Source organism: Microcaecilia unicolor, chromosome 9 (genome assembly GCF_901765095.1).
Source record: "Microcaecilia unicolor chromosome 9, aMicUni1.1, whole genome shotgun sequence".
NCBI lineage: Eukaryota > Metazoa > Chordata > Amphibia > Gymnophiona > Siphonopidae > Microcaecilia > Microcaecilia unicolor.
In genome coordinates this window covers 118,227,366-118,253,994 of record NC_044039.1, presented here as the reverse complement: position 1 = coordinate 118,253,994, position 26,629 = coordinate 118,227,366, and the positions used below count along the sequence as shown (strand labels likewise).

The 26,629-nt window shown below is 48.6% G+C and overlaps 1 protein-coding gene across 1 annotated transcript; it reads left to right on the top strand.

Moving 5' to 3' along the window:
- The first annotated feature begins 2,552 nt into the window (after positions 1 to 2,552).
- On the top strand, positions 2,553 to 14,636 carry GPX2 (glutathione peroxidase 2). The gene is made up of 2 exons (XM_030214772.1): positions 2,553 to 2,839; positions 13,905 to 14,636. Exons 1-2 carry the CDS (start codon positions 2,618 to 2,620, stop codon positions 14,253 to 14,255), a joined length of 573 nt encoding a protein of 190 aa, XP_030070632.1. The 5' UTR covers positions 2,553 to 2,617; the 3' UTR covers positions 14,256 to 14,636.
- The last annotated feature ends 11,993 nt before the right edge of the window (positions 14,637 to 26,629 follow it).

The window sequence follows — 26,629 nt, the reverse complement described above, 5'->3', positions numbered from 1 at the left end:
GGGGAGCCACTGGACCACCAGGGCAATTTGTGATGGGAGGGGGCCGGGGGGGGGGGGGCACTGGACTACCAGGGCATTTTTTAATATTGGGGGAAGGGGGGCTAATGCTTAAAATGGGTCAGGTCAAGGGGGAGCATTTTTTTTGGGGGGGGGGGGCAGTAGTGCAGGATAGCTGGGTTGGCGGGAAAGAAAAGGTGCTGCTAGACATCCTTCCTCTCAACCAACCTTTCTAATGCTGCCCCAGATCTGGTGGAAAGTTTCTCATTCTAAATATGTTTTGAGAACTTTTGTTCTTTCAGCATTGCTGTGGGGTGTATATGCATTTAAATGCATTTTAATGTGGTCTGCACTAATGGTTTCAGTGCCTGTACTGAAACCATTAGAGCACTCAGCGCATAATAACTTGCATGCAAACCCAGCGCTAACCCCCTTTTAGCTCTGGCACTAGTTTTGAGCATCAGCCCCTCAGTCAGCCCACGTTCTCACACAAGCCTGCCACACATGAGGAAACCAGGAGGAGGGAAGGCCTGAGAGAAAACATGTGCTGATAGCCCTGTGAACCTTTCCAATCCCATGCTGCTTCTACCACTGCGTCAGGAGCTTAGACCAGTCTCTTTTTTAGTAAGGTTATAGCTGCAGGGCAGGGGAGAGTGAGGGAAGGGGATCTATTGGACTCCTCCATTGCCAAAAGTCTTCTTCTGTGGGTGACAGGACCTGAGCTTTTTGGCTCTCACCCACCTGCTCTCTGTGTATTTGTCTGGGCTCCCATGCACAAACATGCATATTTAATTAATTTCCTTTTTCTTGGCTACTGATTGCTATTTAAAAACAAATCTGGCAGTGTTCTCCTGTTTCTTTCTGCGCTATCTTACATGGAACCACTGCTGGGATCTTGGCATCATCAGCCTTCATTGGCAACTACCCAGGGATTTTCCACCTATTTTATAATCTTCATTCCCCTCTTCCCGCCCCCAACATATCTAGTTTGATCAATATACAGATAGTCCTTTGGAGGAGAGCAGTGCACTAGGGCTCCTTCTGGAATCCTGCAATCATGAGCCCAGAATCCAGACACTAGATGTCACCCTTGAGCAATGCCCACAATTCCCTTTCCATGAGGCTGTGAACATTGGTTCTGCAGCATCCCTAGCAGACCCGGGGAACCAGATACTCAGAGCTGGCAGCCTCAACCTATGGACCAGGTGAGGTACTGGCTTTGAGCACCAAAGTCCCAGTCCAGCATCTCTCCCTCTCTCTTTACTTCCCCCTGCAGGCAGGGGAGGTGAGGAAGACATGCAGCCGTGGCACAACCATGGGTGGGTCCGGGTGGGCAGGAGCCCACCCAGTTTCGCTTCAGACCCACCCAGTGGTGGCACACATCATTAGTGTAGCTAGAGGGGATCTCCGGGAAATGCCTGCTGAAGTTGTCTGTTTGGAGTCCCCTCGAGCAGTCTCATCCCCGCGGTAGTTAGCAGTGCATTTCCAGCTGCAGAAGCCAGCGATCCCCCTTCCACACATGGTCAGTTCAATTGGCACCACATGTGCATGTGTGCACTGGGGGGGGGGGGGGAGGAGAAATGCTGGTTCAACTGAGCATGTACGTGGGGGCAGGGCAGTGCCGGTGCAGTGGATGAGACTGCTCGAGGGGATTCCCCACCAGTCAAGGTGTTCATTTTTACTGCTTCATGTGTGTGTGGGGGGGGGGGGGGGGAGGGAGTACTGGGCAGAGAAGAAATGCATGGGTTGTGCCCACCCAGTCCACCCCAAAATTGAGGTCTGGCTAGGCTACTCATTTGGGATTTTGGTACCCAGCGTGTGTGTGTGTGTGTGTGTGTGTGTGTGTGTGTGTGTGTGTGTGTGGTGGGGGGGGGGGGAGGGGGGGCTTGAGAGACAGAGGAGCTACCAGATTTTGGGGAGGGAGTGTTGATACAAATGATGGTTCAGGGCATTATAGTCCCTTGAGCCGGTCCTGCAGATACTTAACACTGGAGCTTGCACATGACACTGCACAGCACTGCCAGTGAGCTGGTGGGCTGGATAACTGAGTGATTTAAATTTTGTTTAGGTAAAAGCACCACTCTAAAGACTAGCAGCATTTATTTTCTAGATTACGTTGTCTAGTAAAATATTTTGATAGGTGTATTCTTTGGTTGGTCAAATATCCTTTTTAATTTTTAAATACATTATTTACCCCTTTCAAAAGTGTTGCCAGAAATGCTTCTTCCATTCCCCCACCATATCTCCGAAAATCCCCCTTGCACCAAAGTATTTCAATGGAAGATTAAGCTGCTTCTTTCCTAGTGTCACCATCCTCTGTTCTAGCACTACCAACGAATGACGAATGTGCATGCATCAAAACTAGCATTTTACATTAGTAATGTATAACCCATATATCAAATTGGATGCTATTTTCACCAGTGACCTTGTAAATGTTTTATTATGCCGTTGTTCAAGAACGGTATCGATAACACAAGGAAGGATATCAGTTTTCTGGGAAGTCACCTCATAAAGCTCCACCCTGTGCAACATGTGGGTCACGTGACTTCCAGGGAACATTCTCATAACCAGATAATTGTTCTACAAGGAAGCATTCAATCTGCTACTACCTGCTGCAGCAATGGCACACATAGCCAAGAGCTTCTACGACCTCCAGGCTACCAATTTAGAAGGGAAGACTGTTGATTTCAACTTGTACCGAGGAAAAGTCGTTTTGATAGAAAATGTTGCTTCTCTCTGAGGCACGACGACCAGGGATTACACCCAGCTAAACGAGCTGCAGAGTAAATATCCTCGGCGGTTTGTGGTGTTGGGTTTCCCTTGCAACCAGTTCGGCCATCAGGTAAGTAACCTACACAATGGCCTTATTCAATTTCTATCCTGCGGTTGCGCAAACTTTGCGGTGCAGATGCAACGAGTGAAAATGGACTTTTCACTTTACACGCTTAAAAAAATTGGCTTATCCTTTAAAAGGTAGTGTTTTCAGAAATAGGGTAATCTCCGATTTAAATTGTTATTCATCTTTCAAAATAATTAACACAGGAAAGCTGTTTTATGTAAATTTCACCCAGCTAATTCCATGTACTCGGAATCTGATACCACAGGACCTGACTCAGCATCAGAATATAAGGATCTCCTTCCTCCTCCTCCCTAAATTTCACTCCTAGAAAATATCGAGATTTTATGACACTTGAATAAATATTTTATAATAGGCAATGATTTACTAGCAATACAAGTACTTTGAAGGACAATATTTAGTGACCCACTTATGGCATACATTTTATATAGATAAGAGAATTTACCATAATTTCACCATTATTTATTTATTAGGATTTATTTACTCAAGGCGGTGCTGGGCTAGATGGACCTTTGGGCTTTTCCCAGTGTGGCATTACTTATGTACTTTTGTGTATAGTAAGAATAAATTAAACATAAGCAATAGACAATTACAGCAGGAAAAATATTCAAATAACAATACAAAGTATGGCATACTATACTACTTACAATGTCAACCCAATAGTAATAGAACATTTTAATAGACAGCATAGGGTATAAGCAAAGATGGAACATATTGATAGATGAGAAAGTAAGAGGAGTTAGAAAATGTGACTAATTTAAAGAAAGTTGCAGATGAGGTCAGAGAGATGATTAAATTATATAGCACAGCAAAACAAAGATCATTGAATAAATGAGCAAACAGGCCCTAAGGGGTCTCATGGAGATTTCACTATAAAATGTACCCTCCAAATAAGGAAATTTTTTTGGCATCTAAGGAATTTATCTTTTAACAATCTCGTGTAACATTTGGATATAACCAGTGACACTTAGGGTGGGCAGGTGTTCTGCATTTGAAAGAGGACTCCTTCAGCCTGGGTAAAACAATCTAAATTTTTATTTTACTCTGTCTTCCAATTTGTTTTCGCAATCCAGTATCTATTCTAAGATCCATCTCTTTTTCTTTCTGAATAAAACAGTCGCCTGCTGGTTCACAGGGGGTCTCTCGGCCCCCACTCTGAATCTCTTTAGGACTACTCTTTAACCCATTGGGCTTTCTGCTACTTAGGTGTAACATTTGATTCTCAACTAGAGAGTTGCATGGGGGCAGAAATCCAACCCGTCCCCATCCGTCCCCGTGGGGAATCTAACCCGTCCTCATCCGTCCCCGCAGGGAATCTAACCTGTCCCCGCAAGAATTTAATGGTACATTTAAAAAAAACAATTCCTGTCTGCTCTCTGGGTTCGAGCCGCAGCACTGCAGGCAAGGAAGGAAAGGAAGTTGGAACACTCTGGTGCGCACATGTAAGACTTTTCTGATTCATTGGCACTGTGTGCTAAGATATCACCAAATGCACATGCCAGTAGGTCAGGTGACATCTGATGCTCGTGCCTATGTCAGAGTTGAGGTCTGCGCATCAGCCCGGGAGCAGAGAGGATTAATAGTAACATAGTAAATGACAGCAGATAAAAACCGGAACGGTCCATCCAGTCTGCCCAATAGACATAATCATTATCAATTCATGATTACATCAACAATGAATGTGATATTATATACTTGATTATGGTCTTTCTGTGGCGTTTCTGGGACATAGACCATAGAAGTCTGCCTGGCCCTATCCTTATGTTTCAACTGCTGGAGTTGCCCTCGAAGCCCACTCCAGCCTATTTATCTTCTCATTTGCTGGACACAGCACTGTCCTAATGTTCCAGCCACTAAAGGTGCTGTTTAAACCCTTTCTAGCCCATCCTAAACCAGATTGCCATATATGAGACACAGACCATACAGGTCTCCCGGTATCGGCCCTAGTTCATCACAGCCAGAGTCGCCATCTAAGTGTCATTCGACACATCCACACACATGCAGCCATTTAAGTTTAGGCTTTTTTATAACTTCCATTTTCTAATTAGAGATCCTCTATGTTTATCCCATGCCTTTTTGAATTTCATCACCATTTGTATCTCTACCACCTCCTTAATGGAGACTTTCCGTATCTGTGCTGTTAAAGCAAGGAGGAAGAGACAGAACTCAAAGGACTTGGTACTCGGTAGGTGAGAGGCTGGCGCAAGTGCAGCATACACTTCCACGGGAACCCCACAGGAACTGCTTCTGTCCCCGTGGGATCCCTTCAGGATCTGCTTCCATCCCCACGGGAGCCCCGCAGAACAGCTTCTGTCCCTGCGGGATTCCCGCAAGCCTCTATTCTCAACTTACTTTCCTTCCACAAATCTCAGTTTGTAGATCCAGTTTTTGTATTCATATAGGCAGATGTTCAGAAGCACATGCGGGCACTAGAGGCCATTAGTGCCAGACTACTGCCTTCATTTGCTACCCAAATTGTTCAGAACCGGCAGGCGCATTAAATAATGAGCTTGTGGCTCTGAACACAAATTGCATGCAAAAGAGGGTGTCCTGAATTCCTCCCTAATACTCAGCAGGCAGTGCACCAAACAGGTGCTCCTCCCGTGGCAAATCCTATGCCATCTCGGAGCTTGTGTTAGGGTTTGCCAGGGTATTGGGGAGGCCCTGTTCAGCATGCATTTACATGCTTTGCAGAACCACCAGCCCCCCCAACCCTCCCCCAAAGGATCTGGAGGTCTGTGGACACCCAGACCTCTTACTCCCCCAAACACATATCTCCCCCACCAAAAATACCTATATCTCTGGTGGTCCAATGGGACCCTTGCAGGCCTGACCTGCTCCCCCCCCCCCCAAAAAAAAGACTAGCCCTGCTGGTCTGATTCCCTCCCAAAACCCCCTTGTACCTTAAGGGGGAGGGACTAGCACACCCTCATTCCTCCTGAAGAACTCCTTGATCAATGTTAATAACGTGTCTGTATTTGCATGTTATTAGCATTAATTATTAGGGAATTCATTCCCCTCTTTGCCATGCTTTTCGGAACAGCGCAGGGTTCTGAACATCCGGGGCCTTAGGCAGTTACACTCAGATGCTACTTTGACCACATCACTCTTCCTCTCCTTGCCTTTTTCTTTGCTGCTCTGCATTTTTGGAATTCATTTCCCCTAACACTCTGCTCAGAGCAATTGCTTAAGCATTTCAAAGTGGCCTTAAAGACTTGGCTTTTTATACATGCCTTTAATCCAGTGTAGGGGTGTAGTGCCTATTCCTTCTGGGTAGTAAACTTCCCCTTCCCTCCCTATGGTATCCACACCTCCCCCCCCCCCCCCCTTACCTGTACTACTTTAGTCCCTCTATGTGTGTGTGTGAATTCTCTTTCCTATTGAAAATTGGAGTTCCTTCTTTGCTTCTTATTTGTAATTTTTTGAACTGTACATCACCTTGGACTGCTAGTTAGTGCAGTCGGTCTAGTAAGAATCAATAAATAAATTTCTCAGCATGCTTCATATTTCTTAAAATAGCACTTGCAAGTTGCTGGTCCTAGTGACAACATGCTCTTTGAGAGTCAGAGAAAAAAAATCACTTCAAGTTTAATGCTTTTGGCTAGAATTTGTGCCCTGTTTATTCCATCGTACAGGTCTTCTCTGTCTCATTTACTCTATTAGAATGGCATTTTTTGGTTTGGTTTTAGTTTTCTTTTCATTCCTATTCTCAAGCTGTCATCTACATTTTTCTTCAACTAGTATTTTTCGCTTTATCCTACATTTCGTTGCTTTATAAAACTAGTTCCCTTTCTCTCCCCTTCCCTAAGTTTACCTCCTTAAGGGGCCCTTCTACTAAGCCGTGCAAGCGTCTATGTGTGCCAAAATGGAGTTACCGCCTGGCTACCGCGAGGCTCTTGCGGTAATTTCATTTGTGGTGTGTCTGATACGCGTCCAAAAAAATAATTTTTATTTTCGGATGCGTGTATTGGGTGTGCGCCAAGTGGCATTTGACGCATGTAGGTCATTACCGCCCGCTTACTGTGTGAGACTTTACCACTAGGTCAATGGCTGGCGGTAAGGTGTCAGATCCAAAGTGGACGCGTGGCAATTTTCATTTTTTCACACGTGCATTTTTGGCAAAAATTTTAAAAAGGCATTTTTTTACAGGTGCGCTGAAAAATGAATCTGTGCACGCCAAAAACGCGTCTACACTACCGCAGGCCATTTTTCACCATGCCTTTATAAAAGGGCCCCTGTGTTCTCACAGTCATCTCTACAATTTCCTCTCTTTGCCCCAGGTTTGCCTCTCCATGTTCTTATTCCTGGCATGTGTTCCACGATCTCTTTTGCCTCTAAAGTTTCTCACCCAGTCTTCAGTTAGTCTCTTCCTCTTTTCCTACTCCCTCTTCCAGTTCTGTCTCTTCTTTGCCTACCCTGCATAAATCTTGGCCTCCTTCATTACCCAATAGAGGGTGATCAAAAACATTTTATTTTTCAGTTTTGCTTTAACTAAATCTGCGGCCCCTGGACCCATAGTCAAAATGGCTCCAGTTCAGCTGAGCTCACCCTATGCTATGCAGTGCTGAACTGGTGCCATTTTACTCGAGATCCAAGTTCAGAAGCTTGCTGGCCTGGTAATCATAGATAAGAGGATCTCTAGCTCGTGTTGGAGGGTCTTAGCTTCTTCATTATTTCTGGGTTAGAAGATCTTTTATTCAGGGTTTCTGGTTTCCCATATCCTAGATTCTTTGGTTCAGAGTAGAGGCCTAGCTGATCTTCAATAAATTAATACAGAACTTTAAACTCAACCTCTCTAATAACTGAAGTTAAACTGAGTTTTTAGCAAAGTTTTGTGACCTTGTTTGAATAGAATTTGATCTTTTTGCATCATTTTAAGTACTCTTAAGATGGTCAGTATTCAGCCTCCACAGTTAGCATATTGTTAGTAACCAGCCATGTTGAAAGTGGGCAGGAGAGGGATTTTTTCCGGGCGGGGGACCCGAGTCAGGGAGGAGACAGGAGTTATGCGAGTGCCTGCAGTAATCAGTGCCGGTGCCTGCTTAGCTAATTGGATATATAAGGACCAATATGTATGCGGTCTAACTTTGTCTGGTTTGCTTTGTGGGTTCAGACACTGAATATTGGCCAGCACTCAAATAGATGTCTGCTGTAGCATGAAGTTCCATCACTCTCTGTCCTGTAATTCCCCCCCTTCCACACCCCAGAGCACCATCCAGTTCCCTCTCTAGGTCTATCTACTAGCCCTAGAGCTCTTTGGGGCAGAAGCAAACCCCACTCACTTCTGCCCCTTGCAACTCCTATGTGAAAATGGTGGCCTCTAGTGGTATTCTCATGGTACTATTGCTAGAGGTCTCTGTGGCCATTTTTGCATAGGAACTGTGAGGGCAAGAGCAAGTGGGGTCCACTGCTGTTCCAAAGTCCATCAGGGCCAGAAGGTAGGCTGGGGGGGGGGGGGCTACTGGGCTCAGGAGGGAAGGAAACGAGAATCAGATGGTGCTCGATGGGGGGCAGGAGAGTGTTTGTTTGTTTGTTGCATTTGTATCCCACATTTTCCCACCTATTTGCAGGCTCAGTGTGGCTTACATAGTACCGTGATGGCAATCGCCAATTCCAGTATGATAGACACAGAGTGGCAGTGTGTTAAAGTTCACGAGTGTGAAGACATTAGGCAATCAAGGAGTGGATATGTAGACTCCACTTACACAGGTCCCATCAGTATTCAGCTAGGATCCATACAATTATCTTATGCGGGTTCTGGCTGAATATTGGCTGGAACCCACATAAGTTCTGGCAGCTAGTTTCAATCCAGTCAGGCCCAAATATTCAGTGCCAGTGTCTGCATATGAATATTGGGCTAATTTAGCAGGTGACCAACATTTTTTTAAAAAATGCTGACCGCCACCAGCTGAATATTGACTGGTATGTGTGTAATTGTGCACTCTGCCCTCATTCCACTCAAACTTTGCCCCTGTGAATGCCCACCCTCTTAAGCACATGCCATCACATCTTGGTATGTGTTTATAGGCTACCACTGAGCCAGAAAATAGTTGTGTGTGTATATTTTTACATACTCACACAAATTATTATTTGTTACATTTGTATCCTACATTTTCCTTGTCGTCAAGCAGATGAAGCCATTAAGTATGGGTTGTGTCCATCAACCAGCAGGGGGAGATAGAGAGCACTCAACTTTTCACAGTGCCTCATGGCCAGCCAGCTCCACTGCCTCTTCAGTATTCTCTATCTCCCCAAGCAGGGTGGCTGCAGCTTCTTCGAGCTCCATCAAAAATCTGCCTGGGGGTGGCTCCTGGCTTGCCAGTTGTTAGCCGGGGTGTTACAGGCTATAGCAGCTTCACTTTGAAGGCACATAGGTTAGCCCTTTCCCTGCCTTACCCATGCCCCCGTGGATGTGGACATATTAGCTTGCTTTTCCCTGTCCTTTCCCACTCAGTGGATGCAGGCACATTGGTTCACCTTTTCCTGCCTTTCCCACTCATCTGAGCCTCCGGAGTTCTTACCTCTGCTTTCCTCACAGCGTTAAAAAAAAAAAAATTGTTAAAGGCCTGGGAGATCCTAAACCCCAGCGCTTGCCCAAAGATAGGCCGAGGCCTCCCTCCAAGGGCCAGGCGGGTCACTCCTCTTATAGACCTCGCTTCCGTGAAGCTAGAAGGTACCGCCCGGGGCGTTCTGCTGGGTTCACTTCTCGTGCCCGTTTTTCAGCAGAGGAACTCCTTTCGCTCAGACAAGCGTTCCGCAGCCACCGGCTCTAGGCCTGGAGTTCAGGGGCGACCCTCTCAATGATGGTGCGCCGGCCCCCTCCTCGCTTCCTGTCATCGGAGGACGTCTTTCCCTCTTTGCCGAGGAGTGGGCCAATATTTCCTCAGATCAGTGGGTTCTGGACCTGATCAGAGATGGCTACAGAATAGAATTCAACACCCCAGTAAGAGACGTGTTTGTGGAGTCCCGATGCGGTTCTGCCGCCAAACGGGCGGCGGTAGAGGAGACTTTGCAAGGTCTGATTCAGTTAGGGGCTGTGTCCCCGGTACCTCCCGCCGAACATGGCTACGGCCGATACTCCATCTACTTTGTGGTGCCGCGAAAAGGTGGGTCTTTTTGCCCTATTCTGGACTTAAAAGAATTAAGTCCCTGAGAGTGTGGCATTTCCACATGGAAACCCTGTGCTCAGTCATTGCTGCGGTACAGCCAGGAGAGTTTCTCACGTCTCTAGACCTGAAAGAAGCTTACTTGCACATACCAATTTGGACCCCGCATCAGAAGTTTCTGAGGTTTGCGGTGTTGGGAAAACATTTCCAGTTCCGGGCCTTGCCTTTTGGCCTCGCCACAGCTCCCCGAACCTTTTCGAAGGTAATGGTGGTAGTAGCTGCTTTGCTCAGGCGAGAAGGTATCAGGGTTCACCCGTACCTAGACGACTGGCTCATCAGAGCAGACTCTGTAACAGAGAGCTATCAAGCTACAGCCAGAGTGGTCTCAGTACTTCAATCTCTAGGCTGGGTCGTCAATATGGCCAAAAGTCACCTGACCCCCTCGCAATCTCTAGAATATTTGGGGGCCAGGTTCGACACAGACTTGGGCTATGTATACCTACCCGAGCTAAGGCGGTGCAAACTTCAGAATCAGGTCTGTCTGCTCCTGAGGATGCCCCACCTGCGAGCTTGGGACATTGTCCAGCTGCTGGGATCGATGACAGCCACATTGGAAGTGATGCCCTGGGCGAGAGCGCACCTGAGACCTCTTCAGTATTCCCTACTTCAGAGATAGTCTCCAGTTTCTCAGGATTATCAATGCAGACTTTCTTGGCTCCCTGCGGCCCGACTCAGCATGGAGTGGTGGCTCTCAGACAGCATACTGCGGCGAGGAATGCCGCTGGTGCTCCCGATTGGTGTCTAGTAGTGACAGATGCCAGCCTGAAGGGCTGGGGCGCACATTGCAAGGGGAAGCATGCCCAGGGTCTATGGACACCCGAGGAGTCGGAGTGGTCCATCAACCGCCTGGAGTTGAAAGCGGTGTTTCAGGCGCTTCTGGCCTTTCAAGTGACCCTGGAAGGATTGGCTGTCAGAGTGATGTCGGACAACACGACAGCAGTGGCCTACATAAATCGACAAGGCGGCACTCAGTGCAGAGCACTGGCCGCGCAGGCCGAACAGATTTGCCACTGGGCCGAGCTGCATCTTTAGTTTCTGTCGGCAGCTCACATTGCAGGTCAGAGCAACGTGCAAGCCGATTATCTAAGCAGGCATCAGATCGATCCAGCAGAATGGGAACTAGCAGACGAAGTATTCCTGCAGAAATGTGCCAAGCCCGTGATGGATCTTATGGCGACAAGTTCAAATGCGAAAGTCCCGTGCTTCTTCAGCAGACGGAGAGATCCTCGCTCGGCAGGGTTGGATGCCTTGACTCAGCCCTGGCCTCTGGGCCTACTATATGTGTTCCCTCCGTGGCCCTTGATAGGGCGCGTGCTCCTGCGGATTCAGCTGCACCCAGGAGAAGTGGTCCTCATCGCCCCGGATTGGCCTAGGAGGCCTTGGTATGCGGACCTTCGACAGATGCTAGTGGAGGCTCCCCTTCCTTTACCTCTGGTACCGAACCTGTTGTCACAGGGCCCGGTAGCCATGGAGGACGCCTGCCGCTTTGGTCTTATGGCATGGCGATTGAGAGGGCGCAATTGAGGGACAAAGGCTATTCAAACACAGTCATTTCCACTCTCCTGCAGGCCCGCAAGCGTTCCACTTCCATGGCTTATGCCAGGATTTGGCGCCAGTTGAGTCTTGGTGTGCTTCAAAAGCGATCACACCCATGCGGGCTCCTGTCTCCCCGATTCTGGACTTTTTGCAGGATGGTGTACAAATAGGCTTGGCCTATAATTCCCTGCGGGTGCAAGTGACAGCGTTGGCCTCCCTTCGTGGTAAGGTTGAAGGCGTGTCTTTAGCTGCTCATCCAGATGTGGCACGGTTTCTTAGTGGGGTGCTTCGGCTCCGGCCTTCCGTGCGAGCACCCTGTCCAGCTTGGAACCTGGGGCTAATTTTGAAGGCCCTGCAGGCTTCTCCTTTTGAGCCACTTCGGCGAGCATCGGAGAAAGATTTGACACTAAAGGCCATTTTTCTCGTGGCCATTACTTCGGCGAGACGGGTGTCAGAGCTCCAGGCGCTGTCCTGTAGAGACCCATTTCTGCAATTCTCAGAGTCTGGGGTCACGGTTCGGACCGTGCCTTCCTTCATGCCTAAGGTGGTTTCAGCGTTTCACCTAAACCAGCCTGTTTTTTTCTTCCCTCCTTTGTTGAGGAGGAGTTTCCAGAATCTTTTGGGCAGTTGCACCTGTTGGATGTGCGCAGGACTCTGCTGCAGTATCTGCGAGTTACTATCTCTTTCAGTATCTATGATCATCTGTTTGTTTTGCTATCAGGTCCTCGTAGAGGGTCTCCAGCGTCTAAAGCCACTATTGCCCGCTGGCTCAAAGAAACTATCTTTTCAGCTTATCTGCTTGCTGGCCGGTCTCCGCCTGTAGCCTTTAAGGCGCATTCTACCAGAGCGATTTCTTCCTCTTGGGCTGAAACTGGAGCACTCTCTCGTCAAGAGATATGCAGTGCAGCAACATGGGCTTCTAAGCTCTCTTTTGCCCGACATTACAGGCTGGATGTGGCTGCTAGGAGGGATGCGCGTTTTGGAGCACAAGTGCTAGCGCGTGGTGTGACCTGTTCCCACCCTATATAGGGATTGCTTTGTTACATCCCATATGTAATGGCTTCATCTGCTTGATGAAAAGGAAGGGAAAATTAGGTTCTTACCTTGGTAATTTTCTTTCCTTTAGTCATAGCAGATGAAGCCATGAGCCCTCCCTGTTTGATTGTCTGTATGCTGTGAATCTGTTTCAGGTTCTGTTCTTGTTTCCTGAAGTTCCTTCCTTGGGAGAAAGTTGGAAAACAGTCTTCAGGATTCATGTTCACTTATAGGAGGATGAGTCCATTCCCTCCAGTTTATGTTTTGGAGGATGAGTTTATTCCCTCCAGGAGGTTGCGTGTATCCCCTCCAGTTATACAATAAGAAGGACAAGTTTATTCCCCTCCAGGAGGATGTGTTCATTCCCTCCTTTTGAGTTCATGCCCTTGTTAAGGGGCCATCGTTCGCTGTGAGGAAAGTTCATGTTATTCCCATTGCGGTTTGCCATACTGCTTTGGAAGCTTCAAATACTGAAGAGGCAGTGGAGCTGGCTGGCCATGAGGCACTGTGAAAAGTTGAGTGCTCTCTATCTCCCCCTGCTGGTTGATGGACACAACCCATACGTAATGGCTTCATCTGCTATGACTAAAGGAAAGGAAATTACCAAGGTAAGAACCTAATTTTCCCTTCCCACACATTTGCAGGCTCAATGTGGCTTACATAATACCGTGAAGGCATTCACCAAGTCCGGTACGGTGCGTAGAATACTAGCATTTGTGTGCACTCTTGCTACCTAAAACTACTCAGTTTCTTTCAGAAAACTTTAGAGTGCTAACAAATGGGGCAGAAAAACAAAGCAAAACAAAGAAAGGGCTTATGATGTAGACTAGGGTTGTGCAACATCTGTCCTCAAGGCTGCAATCTAGGTGGGTTTTTAGGATTTCTCCAATGAACATGCATTAGATCGATTGGCATGTACTAACTACCTCCATTGTATGAAAATACATCTCATGCATATTCATTGGGGAAATCCTGAAAACTTGACCTGGTGAGGGCCGAGGTTGGACACCCCTGATGTAGACACTCAAGATCCTCAAAGGAATCATTGGAAGAGGGAGAGATGTTTCAGTGAAAAGGATGTGTTAGAAAGAAGGGTTCTGATGATAAGCGGGAGGAGGTTTTGACTTTGCAGCAGTGTAAGAAAGTATTTCCTAATGCTTAAAATGGCAAATAGAACAACTTGTTTTTAATAACTTAAGCAATAAAGCATTAGAAAAATTCAAAGACTAATGCTTGCAAAGTGCACTATAAAACAGAGCTCTGATTCTCGTAGCACCTACTCCAACACAATCTCTGTGGCTTTCAACCTACAGGAAAACTGCACGAATGATGAGATCTTGAATTCACTGAAATATGTCCGCCCAGGTCAGGGCTTTCAACCCAACTTCACCATCTTTCAGAAGTGTGATGTCAACGGCAAAGACACTCACCCTGTCTTTGCTTACCTGAAGGAGAAGCTGCCTGCCCCCGACGATGACCCCTTCTCCCTTATCACAGACCCCAAGTTTATTATCTGGAGCCCAGTGCGCCGATCCGACATCTCCTGGAACTTTGAGAAGTTCCTAATTGGGCCAGAGGGAGAGCCGTTCAAGCGATACAGCAGGAATTTCCAGACAATTAATATCGAACCTGACATCCAGAGACTCCTAAAGCTTACCAAATAAAATCAATTAATGTGTCTTGGTCTACAATAAGAAGAGCCCAGAGCTGTCTGCAATGTTGCTTAATAATGAGGAAGTGTATAGTCATAGTTTAAAAAAAATTTTACACCCCCATTTTTCATTATTATCAGAGAACCAAAAGCCATATTTTTCATTTTGAAATGTAAAGCTTAGTTTGGAAAAAAATAGGCAGAAGAAATGAATTAAAGGAATATCTAATCTACGACCTAGTTGAGAAAAGGGAAATCTGATTCTTCCATAGATAGTTCAGTACTCTAATGCAGTATTTCCCAAATCAGTCTTGTGAGTACCCCTTTGCCAGTCAGGTTTTCAGGATATCACCAAAACATGCATGAAATTGATTTGGATGCACTGCTTCCATTATATGCAAATCTCTTTCATGCATATTCATTGCAGATATCCTGAAAACCTGACTGGCAAGGGGATACTCCAGGATTGACTTAGGAAACACTGCTCTAATACAGTGGTTCTCCAAAATGTCATGGGATTGGGAATCAAATTTTCAGAGAGCGAAAGGGGGTGGGGAGATGTAGGTGCAAACAAACCTGAGAAATATATTGCTCTGCTGCCTGCATTACTCAGTACAGATTTTGCAAGGTAATCTAAAATGCATTGTGAGAAATATAATCTTTCCATTGCAGAAAAGCTTTACAATGCCTTGGAATGTTGCAAAACAGTTGGTCCGGATTTTGGAGCTTTACTAGATGAAGGTGCCCTTCTAACCATTGAAGGAAGGGTACCAGAAAGTTGTAAAGTGGCTAAACTTCTGTATTTGACTGTGCTACATTTTTAGCATTGTTAGGCAAATAAATATGTGATATTGACTCTGTTGTTTTTGAAAATCATTTCTTTACAAAACAATACTATTCATCAAAGGTGTTGTGCCCTTTTACATGCTGTGAGTGTTCATGTAGCTAAGACAGAGTGTAGAACGTCATTATGATAAGACTCAACAAACTTGAACCAAAACCTTCTTTAATGCAGAAACCAAACAAAGGGCCCTTTTTACTAAGCCATGTTAGTGCTAATGAGCGGGTAGTGTGCGCCAAATCGGAACTACCGCCAGGGTAGTGCGGTTGCCAGATGGTAATTCCAAATTTGGCGCATGCTGACCTTGCACACAGTGCATTATGCTCCTGCAGTCTTATGAGTTTCATACTCTCTGCGATGCTGTTTAATTTCAAATATATTGACCCCTGAGGAAGGCTTGTTGCTGAAACACGGGCCATGTAGGGTCTTTTGGGTCAGTTGACTTTTTGCAAATAAACATTTTGGACTCTTTTACTCTGTTTGTGAGCCCTTGAGCCCAGACCGAGGCCTAGGAAGGATTTTGGCCAAGGCCTAGAGTAGAGCAAACAGGCGCTACGCACAACCCCAGCCAACAAGCCCCGCACACACAGGACAAACAACTAGCACCACCAGAAAAAGGGAGATAGACCACTCAGGAGGGCCTCACGGCTGAACGGGAACCCAGTCGTACAGAGTCCAAGCGTGCAGGCCTCATGGCCGAACAGGAAACGAGTCATACACTGGTAAGGGGGAAAGAACAACGAGGGGTTCCCCAAGGGACTGGAGCACAAGCAACGCACACAGCGCTAGCTAGAGACACAAGGGAAAGGGTGACAGAAGCTGCTATAGGAATACACAAGGCTGTGCCACACGGCAGACAAGGATAAGGGAAGCCCCTCAAAGGAATACTCTAGGCTGTACTATACTGTACAGCACTCAAAGGTAAGGGAAAGCCACCTATGGGAATACACATGGTTGTGCCACACAGCGCACAAGGGTAAAGGGAATCCACACACAAGAATGCACAAGGCTGGCCCCACAGTACACAAGGGTAAAGGGAATCCACACACAAGAATGCACAAGACTGGCCCCACAACACACAAGGGTAAAGGGAAGCTGCTTATAGGAATACACAAGGCTGTGCCACACAGCGCTCAAGGGTAGAGGGAATCCATACACAGGAATGCACAAGGCTGGCCCCACAACATACAAGGATAAAGGAAAGCTAACAGAGAAAGTTGCCTTAACAAACAGATCAGATAAGGAGCAATGCTCGCCATAATCAGGAGACAGATTCAGCAACCAAAGGGAAAAAAACAAGCTAAAGGGGAAGGCTGCTTCTGAGACACCAAACTGCAGGAAGCAGGGCTTGCACGGCAAACAAAGGAAGACTTAGACAAACAAACAGGAGCAATACAAGGACAAGGGAGGCTGCCAACAGAGGCAGGACAACAGCAGGCAAATACTAAGCCCAGCACATAAAGGGTTACACAGAGGAAAAGGAAACTTAGACTGGAACGATACAACGGACAGACAAGCTTACCACAGACCACACTATACCAGCGAAGTAGGGAACAGACTCAGGTGCAGGGGAGTGAAACAAGCTCACACTGGGAACACCCAGTAAACACAGAACCTACAAGCTACAAGGAGAGTAGGCAAACTCCAACAAACACACAGTATGCAACAGCACAGACTGGGAGAAAGGGGAGCAGGCTTCAGATGACAGGAATTAAACGCTAAAGCATGGGCTGTAGGGAGAGGTAAGCTTAAATAGAACAGGCTTCTGATGTCTGCTGCTGCAGACGTCACTCAACCCCTGACAGGCCAATCAGATGCGAATTCCAAACATTCACCTGCCTGACTAGCAGAATCATAACATCCTCCTTGTTTGTGCTGGTCATTTGGATTTTGTTCTGCTTTCACCCCTTGGTTTGTGCTTGCTTCTTCTGTGGAAGTTGTGGACCCCCTTTTTTCCCCCCCTCGTTTACTGTAGTAGAAAATAATTTTCTACCATGGGGTGCGTTCCCAGCGGTAATCAGCAGTGCGGCCAGTATTATTGTGCAAGTAGCAAGTGAGCCCTTATCACCAAATAAATAGGTGGTGGTAAGGGCTCAGACAGTAAATAGCCATGTGCTACTTTTAATTTTAGTGCACGGCTATTTACTACCTCCATGAAAAAAAGGCCTTTTCATCTGCTGCACACCAATTTCATGCAGACCACTTTTTACTGCAGCTTAGTAAAAGGGCCCCAAAGAAAGATAACTTACAATTCATGTGTGCTAGACAAGATTCTTGCCATGCAAACTGGAGCCTGTTTTCAACCAGCCCTCTCTCCATGCATGAGAGAAGCTGGGGATAATTCAACAAGGTGAGAGTGATGCTGTATATACATTTGCAGTGGTGAAAAACTTAATAGAGTTACAAAGGCTTGTAGGGTTCATGCAACAGACACAAATTAATAATTAGATTATAGGAGCATGCTACAGACATCTTAACTACAGATCTGATGGAGATGGAGGGGGGGGGGGGGGGGGTCTACTAGCCCAGCATGCTTAGAGAATCAGGCAAGCCAATAAAAAGAGTCCCCTAAGACACTGGGATATATATGCTGTGGAGTAGCCTATTACAGAGACCTACAGGATTACAGGAATTTGAAGTCTTATTTATTTTAAAGATACTGACACTGTAATCTATTACAGACAATGTAATCTATTACAGACAATGTTTAATATATACAAATAACCAACCTGCCTCCATACAAATGGGGGCAGAACAAAGGGTGTTAGCTAGCGCTACAATCAATAGGACACCAGTGCGCAGAGCTATAAAACCACCAGATGCTGACTGACTTCTCTTTCAAGCCCCAGTCTTGGGTCTCAAAAATGATCCTCCTAGGTGTTGTTGCCACCGCTTCAAACAAGCCATTGCTTTCTTTGAGGGAATGAAACTCCAGCACTACACAAGACAGCAGCTCATTTTTCTATACAAGTGAGCTATCTGTAGACCCAACAATCATTTTAGCCTGGATGATCATCTTCATTCTTAATCCTTCCTGATTAAGGATATCAGCCTAGGCAGTCTTTATGCAACAGGAGTGGAAATTGATACCACATTATTTTCTGTAGTACAATCAGAGAAACAGTGAAGAAAATGACTGCCCCAGGACCTTAAGCTCTATGATAAACAATTGTGTGCAAAAGTGGGGAAACCTCAGGTCCCGTAAAGGGTAAGAAGCTGAGAGCTAACCCAGTAAGGGGGCACCTTTTAGATGCCTCAATGCTGCACACAGAAAGCCTATTCTATAACAGCATCTATGGGTGTCTGGATTTCGTTGTAGAATACTAGTGTAACCTGGCATGTTCGTGACTGCCAGTGGTGTAAATGCAGAAATGTACATATGGCAGGGGTGCCCATAACTGTCAATATTCTGTATGGTATGGGCTAGATTCTATATGTGGTGCCTAAATGGCACAACCAACCCCCCCCCCCCCCCCCAGCTTAGGTGCTATTCTATAAGCCGCGCCTAAAGTTTGACACGGTTTATAGAATAACATGTATGCAGAGAGGTCACGCATAGATTTAGGCACCGCCATCTGAACCAACAAAAAGATGGTGCAAATTCATGCACCTAAATTTGGCTGACGACATCTGGACGCTATTTTTCTCACTATCCCAGCATGCATAACGTCATGATGTCATTACGCACCATCAAATCAGCGCTGAAAGATCAGCGTGGATATTTCAGTGATTCTATAAACGGTATGAAAATTTAGCCGAATTAAATAAAGGATGCGAAAACTGGCCAGGCATATTTTGCAAACGGCACTGAAATTTAGGCAGGTTATATACACAGTGTGGAAAATGCTGCTAGGTGTAATTCTGGAAACAGCACAGCTTTTATAGAATTATGGTTAGTGGCTATTTCTTTCCACGCCAATTTTTCGGTGCTATTTATAGAATCTGGCCCTGAGAGGGTCTTTTACTAAAGATTAGCTCATATTATCTGTAGTAGGGCTCAGAGGAATAAAATGGGTTCTGTGGCAGATAATATGCACTAACCTTTAGTAAAAGACCCCTGTACTTTAGGCACCAAGGACTAGATTTGAAAGATGGTGCCAAAAAATCAGCACTGAAAAATTTAAATGCTGAGCACTATTCTATAAAGGATGTGTGCAGTGGCGGTCAGCACTCAATTTAGGTGTCTGCATATAAACCAAGTTTTACTTGCCATAACTGCCCGCAACTAAATTTGGTCGTGAGACGGGCGCTTGGTGTATTTGATAAACCACATGGAAATTTAGGCATCAAACATATAAATGACAAGTGACCGACTCACCCGCAAATCCGCAGTAGAGACTTCCCTCTCTGTCCCGCCCTCGCGTCAAGACGTGATGATGTCAGAGGGCGGAACAGAGAGGGAAACGGACGCTGCTGCTGGAGCCTGGAGACGAAGCAACATCGCCAGCGCACCAACCTCCACCCCCCCATCCCCGACGTCGTCGTCACCGCCCCCACCCCCGCCCCCCTCCGTATCAGGCCCCCTGCACTGACATGACAGCGCCTCTCACCTCTGTGTGCAATCTGCTGCTGTCTGCAGCGCTTTCACACAGAGGTGAGAGGCGCTCTCATGTCAGTGCAGGGGGCCCAGCACAGAGGGGGGAGGGAGTGGTGGTGAGGAGGGTTGCTGGACATGGGGGGAGGGCAGGGCAGAGAGGAGGGTTGCTGGACATGGGGGGAGGGCAGGGGAGAGAGCAGGGAGGGCCAAGGAAAAGAGGAGGGTTGCTGGATATGGGGGGAGGGCAGGGGAGAGAGGAGGGCCGGTGGACGGGGTGAGGCCAGGGGAGACGGGAGGGCTGCTGGACATGGGGGGAGGGCAGGGGAGACAGCAGGGTTGCTGGACATGGATCCGATGGAGGGGAGGGCTGTTGGACATGGGGGGAGGGCAGGGGAGAGAGGAGGGTTGCTGGACATGGGGGGAGTTCATGGGAGAGAGCAGGGTTGGTGGACGGGGGGGGGGGGGGGGAGGCCAAGGGAAAGAGGAGAGTTGCTGGATATGGGGGGAGGGTAGGGGAGAGAGGATGGTTAGTGGACGGGGGGAGGCCAGGGGAGAGAGCAGGGTTGCTGGACATGGATGGAAGGAGGTGAGAATTATTACATTTTACAAAACACAAATCTCGCCCGTTTTAACGGGCTTAACGGCTAGTATTCTATAAAGCACACCTTTAAATTTAGGTGTACTTTATAGAATACGCACAGGCATATTTTCTTTTTGGTGCTGATTTTTTTAGGTGCGATATATAGAATCTAGTCCCAAGTGCAATACTGATACTAGGGAAAACTGGACTTTTTGCAGACTGTAATATGTTGACTAAGCAAAAATATATAAAGTTGGCAACACCACTCAAATATCTCAAAATAAAAAATGACCTATCTAATATAAAAGACAAAATTCAAAAAGGTAAAATTATGTATAATCATACCTGATAATTTTCTTTCCATTAATCATAGCTGATCAATCCATAGACTGGTGGGTTGTGTCCATCTACCAGCAGGTGGAGATAGAGAGCAAACTTTTGCCTCCCTATATGTGGTCATGTGCTGCCGGAAACTCCTCAGTATGTCGATATCAAAGCTCCATCCGCAGGACTCAGCACTTAGAGAATTACAACCCACGAAGGGACACTCTGCCCAGCTCACCACCGCCGAAACGGGGGAGGGGAATTAACCCAGCTCATCCCCACACAAGTGGGGGAGGGGAATCCGTCCAGCTCATCCCCGCGGAGCGGGGGAGGGACACCACACCCGCCGATGCGGGGGGATCTGGCTTATCCTGCAACCGCAACCGCGGGAGGAGCTGACTGACCCTAACACCGCCGAAGCGGGAGGGGTACAAAGCTGCCCTACAGCCGCACGAAGCGGGAGGGAGTGCCGGCAGAATTTTAAGTCTCAATCCAGCCCCGTAAAACGGAGGGGAGAGGAATGCAGCAGCTCACTGTAACACAAACTCGTCTTAACTCTTGAAGAATCCAAGTGAAAAAACTTGAACACGAAGTCTTTCTGAAGTAACTGAAGACTAAACTTGAACCTGAAATGCAACCAGAATAAAAACAGTACAGATATCTGGGAGGGGCTATGGATTGATCAGCTATGATTAATGGAAAGAAAATTATCAGGTATGATTATACATAATTTTACCTTCCATATCATCAAGCTGATCAATCCATAGACTGGTGGGATGTACCGAAGCAGTACTCACCCAGGGCGGGACATTGAAATCCCTGACCTCAACACTGAAGCTCCAAACCGGGCCTCCGCCCGTGCAGCCACAGTCAAAACGGTGATGCTTGGAGAATGTATGAGCCGAAGCCCAAGTTGCCGCCTTGCATATCTCTTCCAAGGAGACGGATCCGGCCTCTGCCATCGAGGCCGCCTGAGCTCTCGTGGAGTGAGCCTTCAGCTGGATAGGCGGCACCTTCCCCGCGGCCACATAAGCCACTGCAATGGCTTCCTTGACCCATCTTGCCACTGTAGGCTTAGCAGCCTGCAGACCCTTACGAGGACCTGCAAACAGGACAAACAGATGATCCGATTTCCGGAAATCATTGGTCACTTCCAAGTATCTGATGATGACTCGTCTCACATCCAGATATTTAAGAGCAGAGTACTCCTCTGGGTAGTCCTCCCTACGAAAGGAAGGGAGACAGAGCTGCTGATTCACATGGAAGCGAGAAACAATCTTGGGCAGGAAGGAAGGCACTGTGCGAATAGTCACTCCTGCCTCAGTGAACTGCAGAAAAGGCTCTCGACATGAGAGCGCCTGGAGCTCGGAAACTCTTCTGGCTGAAGTGATAGCCACCAAAAAGACTGCTTTCAACGTCAGGTCTTTCAGAGATGCCCTCGACAAGGGTTCAAAAGGCGGCTTCTGCAATGCTCTTAGTACCAGGTTGAGATTCCACGCAGGCCCCACTGAGTGCAGAGGAGGGCGCAGGTGATTAACTCCCTTGAGAAAGCGCACCACATCTGGCTGCGAAGCCAGGGAAGCACCCTTCAGGCGGCCCCTGAAGCAAGCCAGAGCCGCTACCTGGACTTTAAGGGAACTGAGCGACAGGCCTTTCTCCAGACCTTCTTGCAGGAACGCCAACACTGAAGAAATTGGAGCAGTGAAGGGAGAAAGTGAGCCTGCTTCACACCACGCTGCAAAGATACGCCAAACCCTGGCGTAAGCAGTAGAAGTAGAGCGCTTCCTCGCTCTCAGCATAGTGGCGATGACCTTGTCTGAGAAGCCCTTCTTCCTCAGACGCTGCCGCTCAATAGCCAGGCCGTAAGACCAAAGGGGGAGGGATCCTCCATCACCACGGGACCCTGATGTAACAGGCCCTGCTCCACTGGCAGCCGCAGAGGATCGTCGACTGAGAGCCTGATCAAGTCCGCATACCAGGGACGCCTGGGCCAATCCGGACCCACCAGGATTACCCTGCCGGGATGCTTTGCCACCCGGTCTAGCACCCTGCCCAACATGGGCCAGGGCGGGAACACATAGAGAAGCTCTTGTGTCGGCCACTGTTGGAGAAGAGCATCTACTCCCAGGGATCGAGGGTCCCGTCCTCTGCTGAAAAAGCGCGGCACTTGGCAATTGGCCGATGACGCCATCAGATCTAGGCTCGGCTGGCCCCAGCGCTTCGTGATGTCCAAGAACGCCTGAGCAGATAGCTGCCACTCTCCGGGCTCCAAGGTATGGCGACTGAGAAAGTCCGCCTTGACATTCATGACTCCGGCAATGTGGGCCGCTGAAAGCTGCTCCAGGTTCGCTTCTGCCCACTGGCAAAGATTCATAGCCTCCTTGGCTAGAGGGGCGCTCTTGGTACCATCCCTGGCGGTTGACATAGGCCACAGCCGTGGCATTGTCCGACAGGACCCGTACAGGCTTCAACACCAGTACCGGGATGAACTCCAAAAGCGCCAACCGAATGGCTCTGAGTTCCAGGAGGTTGATAGACCACTTTGCCTCTGCAGGAGACCAGAGCCCCTGCGCTGTCCTTCCCAAGCAGTGGGCTCCCCAGCCCGACAACGAGGCGTCCGTCGTGACGACAATCCACTCTGGGGTCACCAGCGGCATTCCCGCAGACAACTTGTCTGTCTGCATCCACCAGCTCAGCGCCTTGCGCACTGCTGGGTCCAAGGGAAGGCGCACAGCATAATCCTCCGACATCGGAGTCCAGCGCTGCAGCAAAGAGTGTTGAAGTGGTCTCATATGAGCCCTGGCCCAGGGCACAACTTCCATCGTGGCCGTCATAGAGCCCAACAGCTGCACATAGTCCCAAGCCCGAAGGGGAGAGGCTACTAGGAACTGGTCCACCTGAGCCTGAAGTTTGACAATCCGATTGTCTGGCAGGAACACTCTGCCCACTTGGGTGTCGAATCGAACTCCCAGGTACTCCAGGGACTGAGTCGGGGCAGCTGGCTCTTCTCCCAGTTGATGATCCATCCCAGGGAGCTCAAAAGAGCAACTACCCGGTCCACAGCTTTGCCGCACTCTGCATAAGAGGGGGCTCGGATCAACCAGTCGTCCAGATAAGGATGGACTTGTACCCCTTCCTTTCGTAGGAAGGCCGCGATGACCACCATTACTTTGGAAAAGGTCCGCGGAGCAGTAGCCAACCCGAAAGGGAGGGCTCTGAACTGGAAGTGTCGTCCCAGGACTGCAAAACGCAGAAAGCGTTGATGAGGAGGCCAGATGGGAATATGCAGGTACGCTTCCTTGATGTCCAAGGATGCCAGGAACTCTCCTGCCTTCACTGCCGCTATAACAGAGCGGAGAGTCTCCATGCGAAAGTGCCGCACTTTCAAGGCCCGATTGACCCCTTTGAGGTCGAGGATAGGCCGGACAGAACCTCCTTTCTTTGGTACCACAAAGTAAATGGAGTAACGTCCCTTGCCAAGCTGACTTTCTGGCACCGGAACGACCGCGCCCAGGCGGATCAGATTGTCCAAGGTCTGCTGCACTGCCACAGCTTTGACCGGAGACTTGCAGGGAGAGAGTACAAACCCGTCTTTTAAGGGTCGGCAGAACTGTAGTTTGTAGCCGTCTCTGATGACTTCCAGCACCCACGCGTCTGAAGTTATTGTGGTCCACTCGCCCAGAAACGAGGACAGCCGTCCTCCAATCTGCACTGGGGCGTGGACCAAGACCCCGTCATTGGGTACGAGACCCTGGGGGAGGACCGGAGGGAGCACCTCCGGGACGGCGGTCTCTGCGAAAGGAATGCTGCTTGGGGGAGAAATTCCTCTTGAAGGAAGAGGGGGCAGAGGAACCCGACTTGCCCGGGCGGTACCGACGGGCTTCCTGCAACCGTCCTCTGGAGGTACCGGGACGAGTACTAGCCCGAGCCCTGACCTCTGGTAATTTCTTGCCCTTAAACGTGCCGAGATCGGTCACGATTTTGTCCAGCTCGACCCCAAAGAGCAGCTTGCCTTTAAAAGGCAACCAAGCCAGGCGGGATTTAGAGGCGTGGTCAGCCGACCAATGTTTCAGCCAACGCCACCGCCGCGCAGAGATTGTCTGAGCCATGCCTTTCGCTGAGGCCCTCAAGACATCATACAGCAAGTCTGCCAAATAGGCTAAGCCCGATTCCAGGGCCGGCCAATCAGCCCTCAAGGAATGATCCGAGGGGGAAGCCCGCTGCACCATAGTCAGGCACGCCCTGGCCACATAGGAGCCGCAAACTGAGGCCTGCAAACTTAAAGCAGCCGCCTCAAAGGACGACCTTAAGGCCGCCTCCAATCTTCTGTCTTGGGCGTCCTTTAGGGCCGTGCCACCTTCCACCGGCAACGCCGTTTTCTTAGTCACCGCAGTGATTAAAGAATCCACGGTAGGCCACAGATAGGCCTCACGTTCACTCACAGCCAAAGGATAGAGGCGGGACATAGCCCTAGCCACTTTAAGGCTCGCTTCTGGGACATCCCATTGAGCCGAAATTAAGGTGTGCATGGCATCATGCACGTGGAAGGTTCTAGGCGGGCGCTTCGTCCCCAGCATAATGGCAGAGCCAACAGGGGCTGAGGGAGAGACGTCCTCCGGAGAGGAAATCTTCAAAGTGTCCATGGCCTGTAACAACAGGTTAGGCAAATCCTCTGGGCTAAAAAGCCGCGCTGCAGAGGGGTCATCCGCTCCATCCGAGCGGGGATCCGTCTCCTCCAAGGAATCCGCAAAGGACCGTTGGGAGACCTCAGACACGCTGCCCTCATCTACATCGGAGGAGACAAATTCCTCCAAGGCCTGGGAATCAACCCGAGGGCGTTTACCTCTGGGAACCTCAACCTCTTTACCAGACGAGGGAGCAGGGGCAGCGTTGTGCATGAGGAAGGCCTGATGCAGCAGCAAAACAAACTCGGGGGAGAAACCCCCCAGACTGTGCACTTCCGCAGCCTGGGCAACAGCCCTAGACGCACCCTCAACCGGCGCTCGCAATAGCGGGGGAGAGACATGCTGCGCATCCAAAATGGCGTCCGGCGCGAAACTCCGCGAAGGAGCCGCGCGGGAAGAACGGCTCTTAACTTTAGCCGCTTCTGTGCCGTCGCCCAAATTAAGGGCGTTCATGGCATTAATGTCTCCAACCTCAAGGGCGGCCCAAGAAGAAGCCGTCCGAGCCGCGTGGCCGGCCAAGATGGCGGAGGCGAGGAGCGGGGGATGGGCGTTTATGGCGGGAAAAACCGCCACGCCGGAGGAAGGACCGGGACATTCATCGGTCACGAAACTGTCACCCAACAAGGGCGAATCAGGCTTTAAGACCCCCGCATCCCCTCTGGAAGCGCTCAAGCGACCCGGGGAGCGACCCTTTGCGCCCTCGCCCTCCGACGCCATATGCCACGAGGAGAAGAATCGGGGAACCCCCTGCCCGCTATAAAAAGGTAAAAATTACCTGCTGTCCGCTCCGAGTTGTAACGACCTGGTGTCCCAGTGAGTAGCTGCAATAGACGCTTAAATAAACGTCGAAATAAACGCCTTTAAGGACGTTCAAAATTTTTTTTTTTTTTTTAACGGAGCCAGCGGGAGGGGGGAGAAAAGGAGGGACCTGGCACCACCAGGTTTGCACTTGCTCAAAAGAGTCCTCAACCCCAGGCACTCAACAAAACCTAAAAATTAGGCTTGGAGGCCTAGCCAGAGCTGCTGCTGTGTGTGACCACCACCTGCTGAGATAGAGAACATACTGAGGAGTTTCCGGCAGCACATGACCACATATAGGGAGGCAAAAGTTTGCTCTCTATCTCCACCTGCTGGTAGATGGACACAACCCACCAGTCTATGGATTGATCAGCTTGATGATATGGAACTGCCATTTTATTCATACAAAAACATTACAAATAAAATTAAGTGAGAATGGTGCTCAGAATCAAGTGCTTGTGATTATTCTACAGGCTGGCAATCACTAAATTCAATCATTGCACCAGTAGTCCCTACCAAAGAAATGTTGTTCATTCAAAAGATCTCACAGAGATAAATCAGAAATACATTTATCTGCAATAAAGGATTCCATAAACTTCCAATCCTCTTCATATATCAAGGT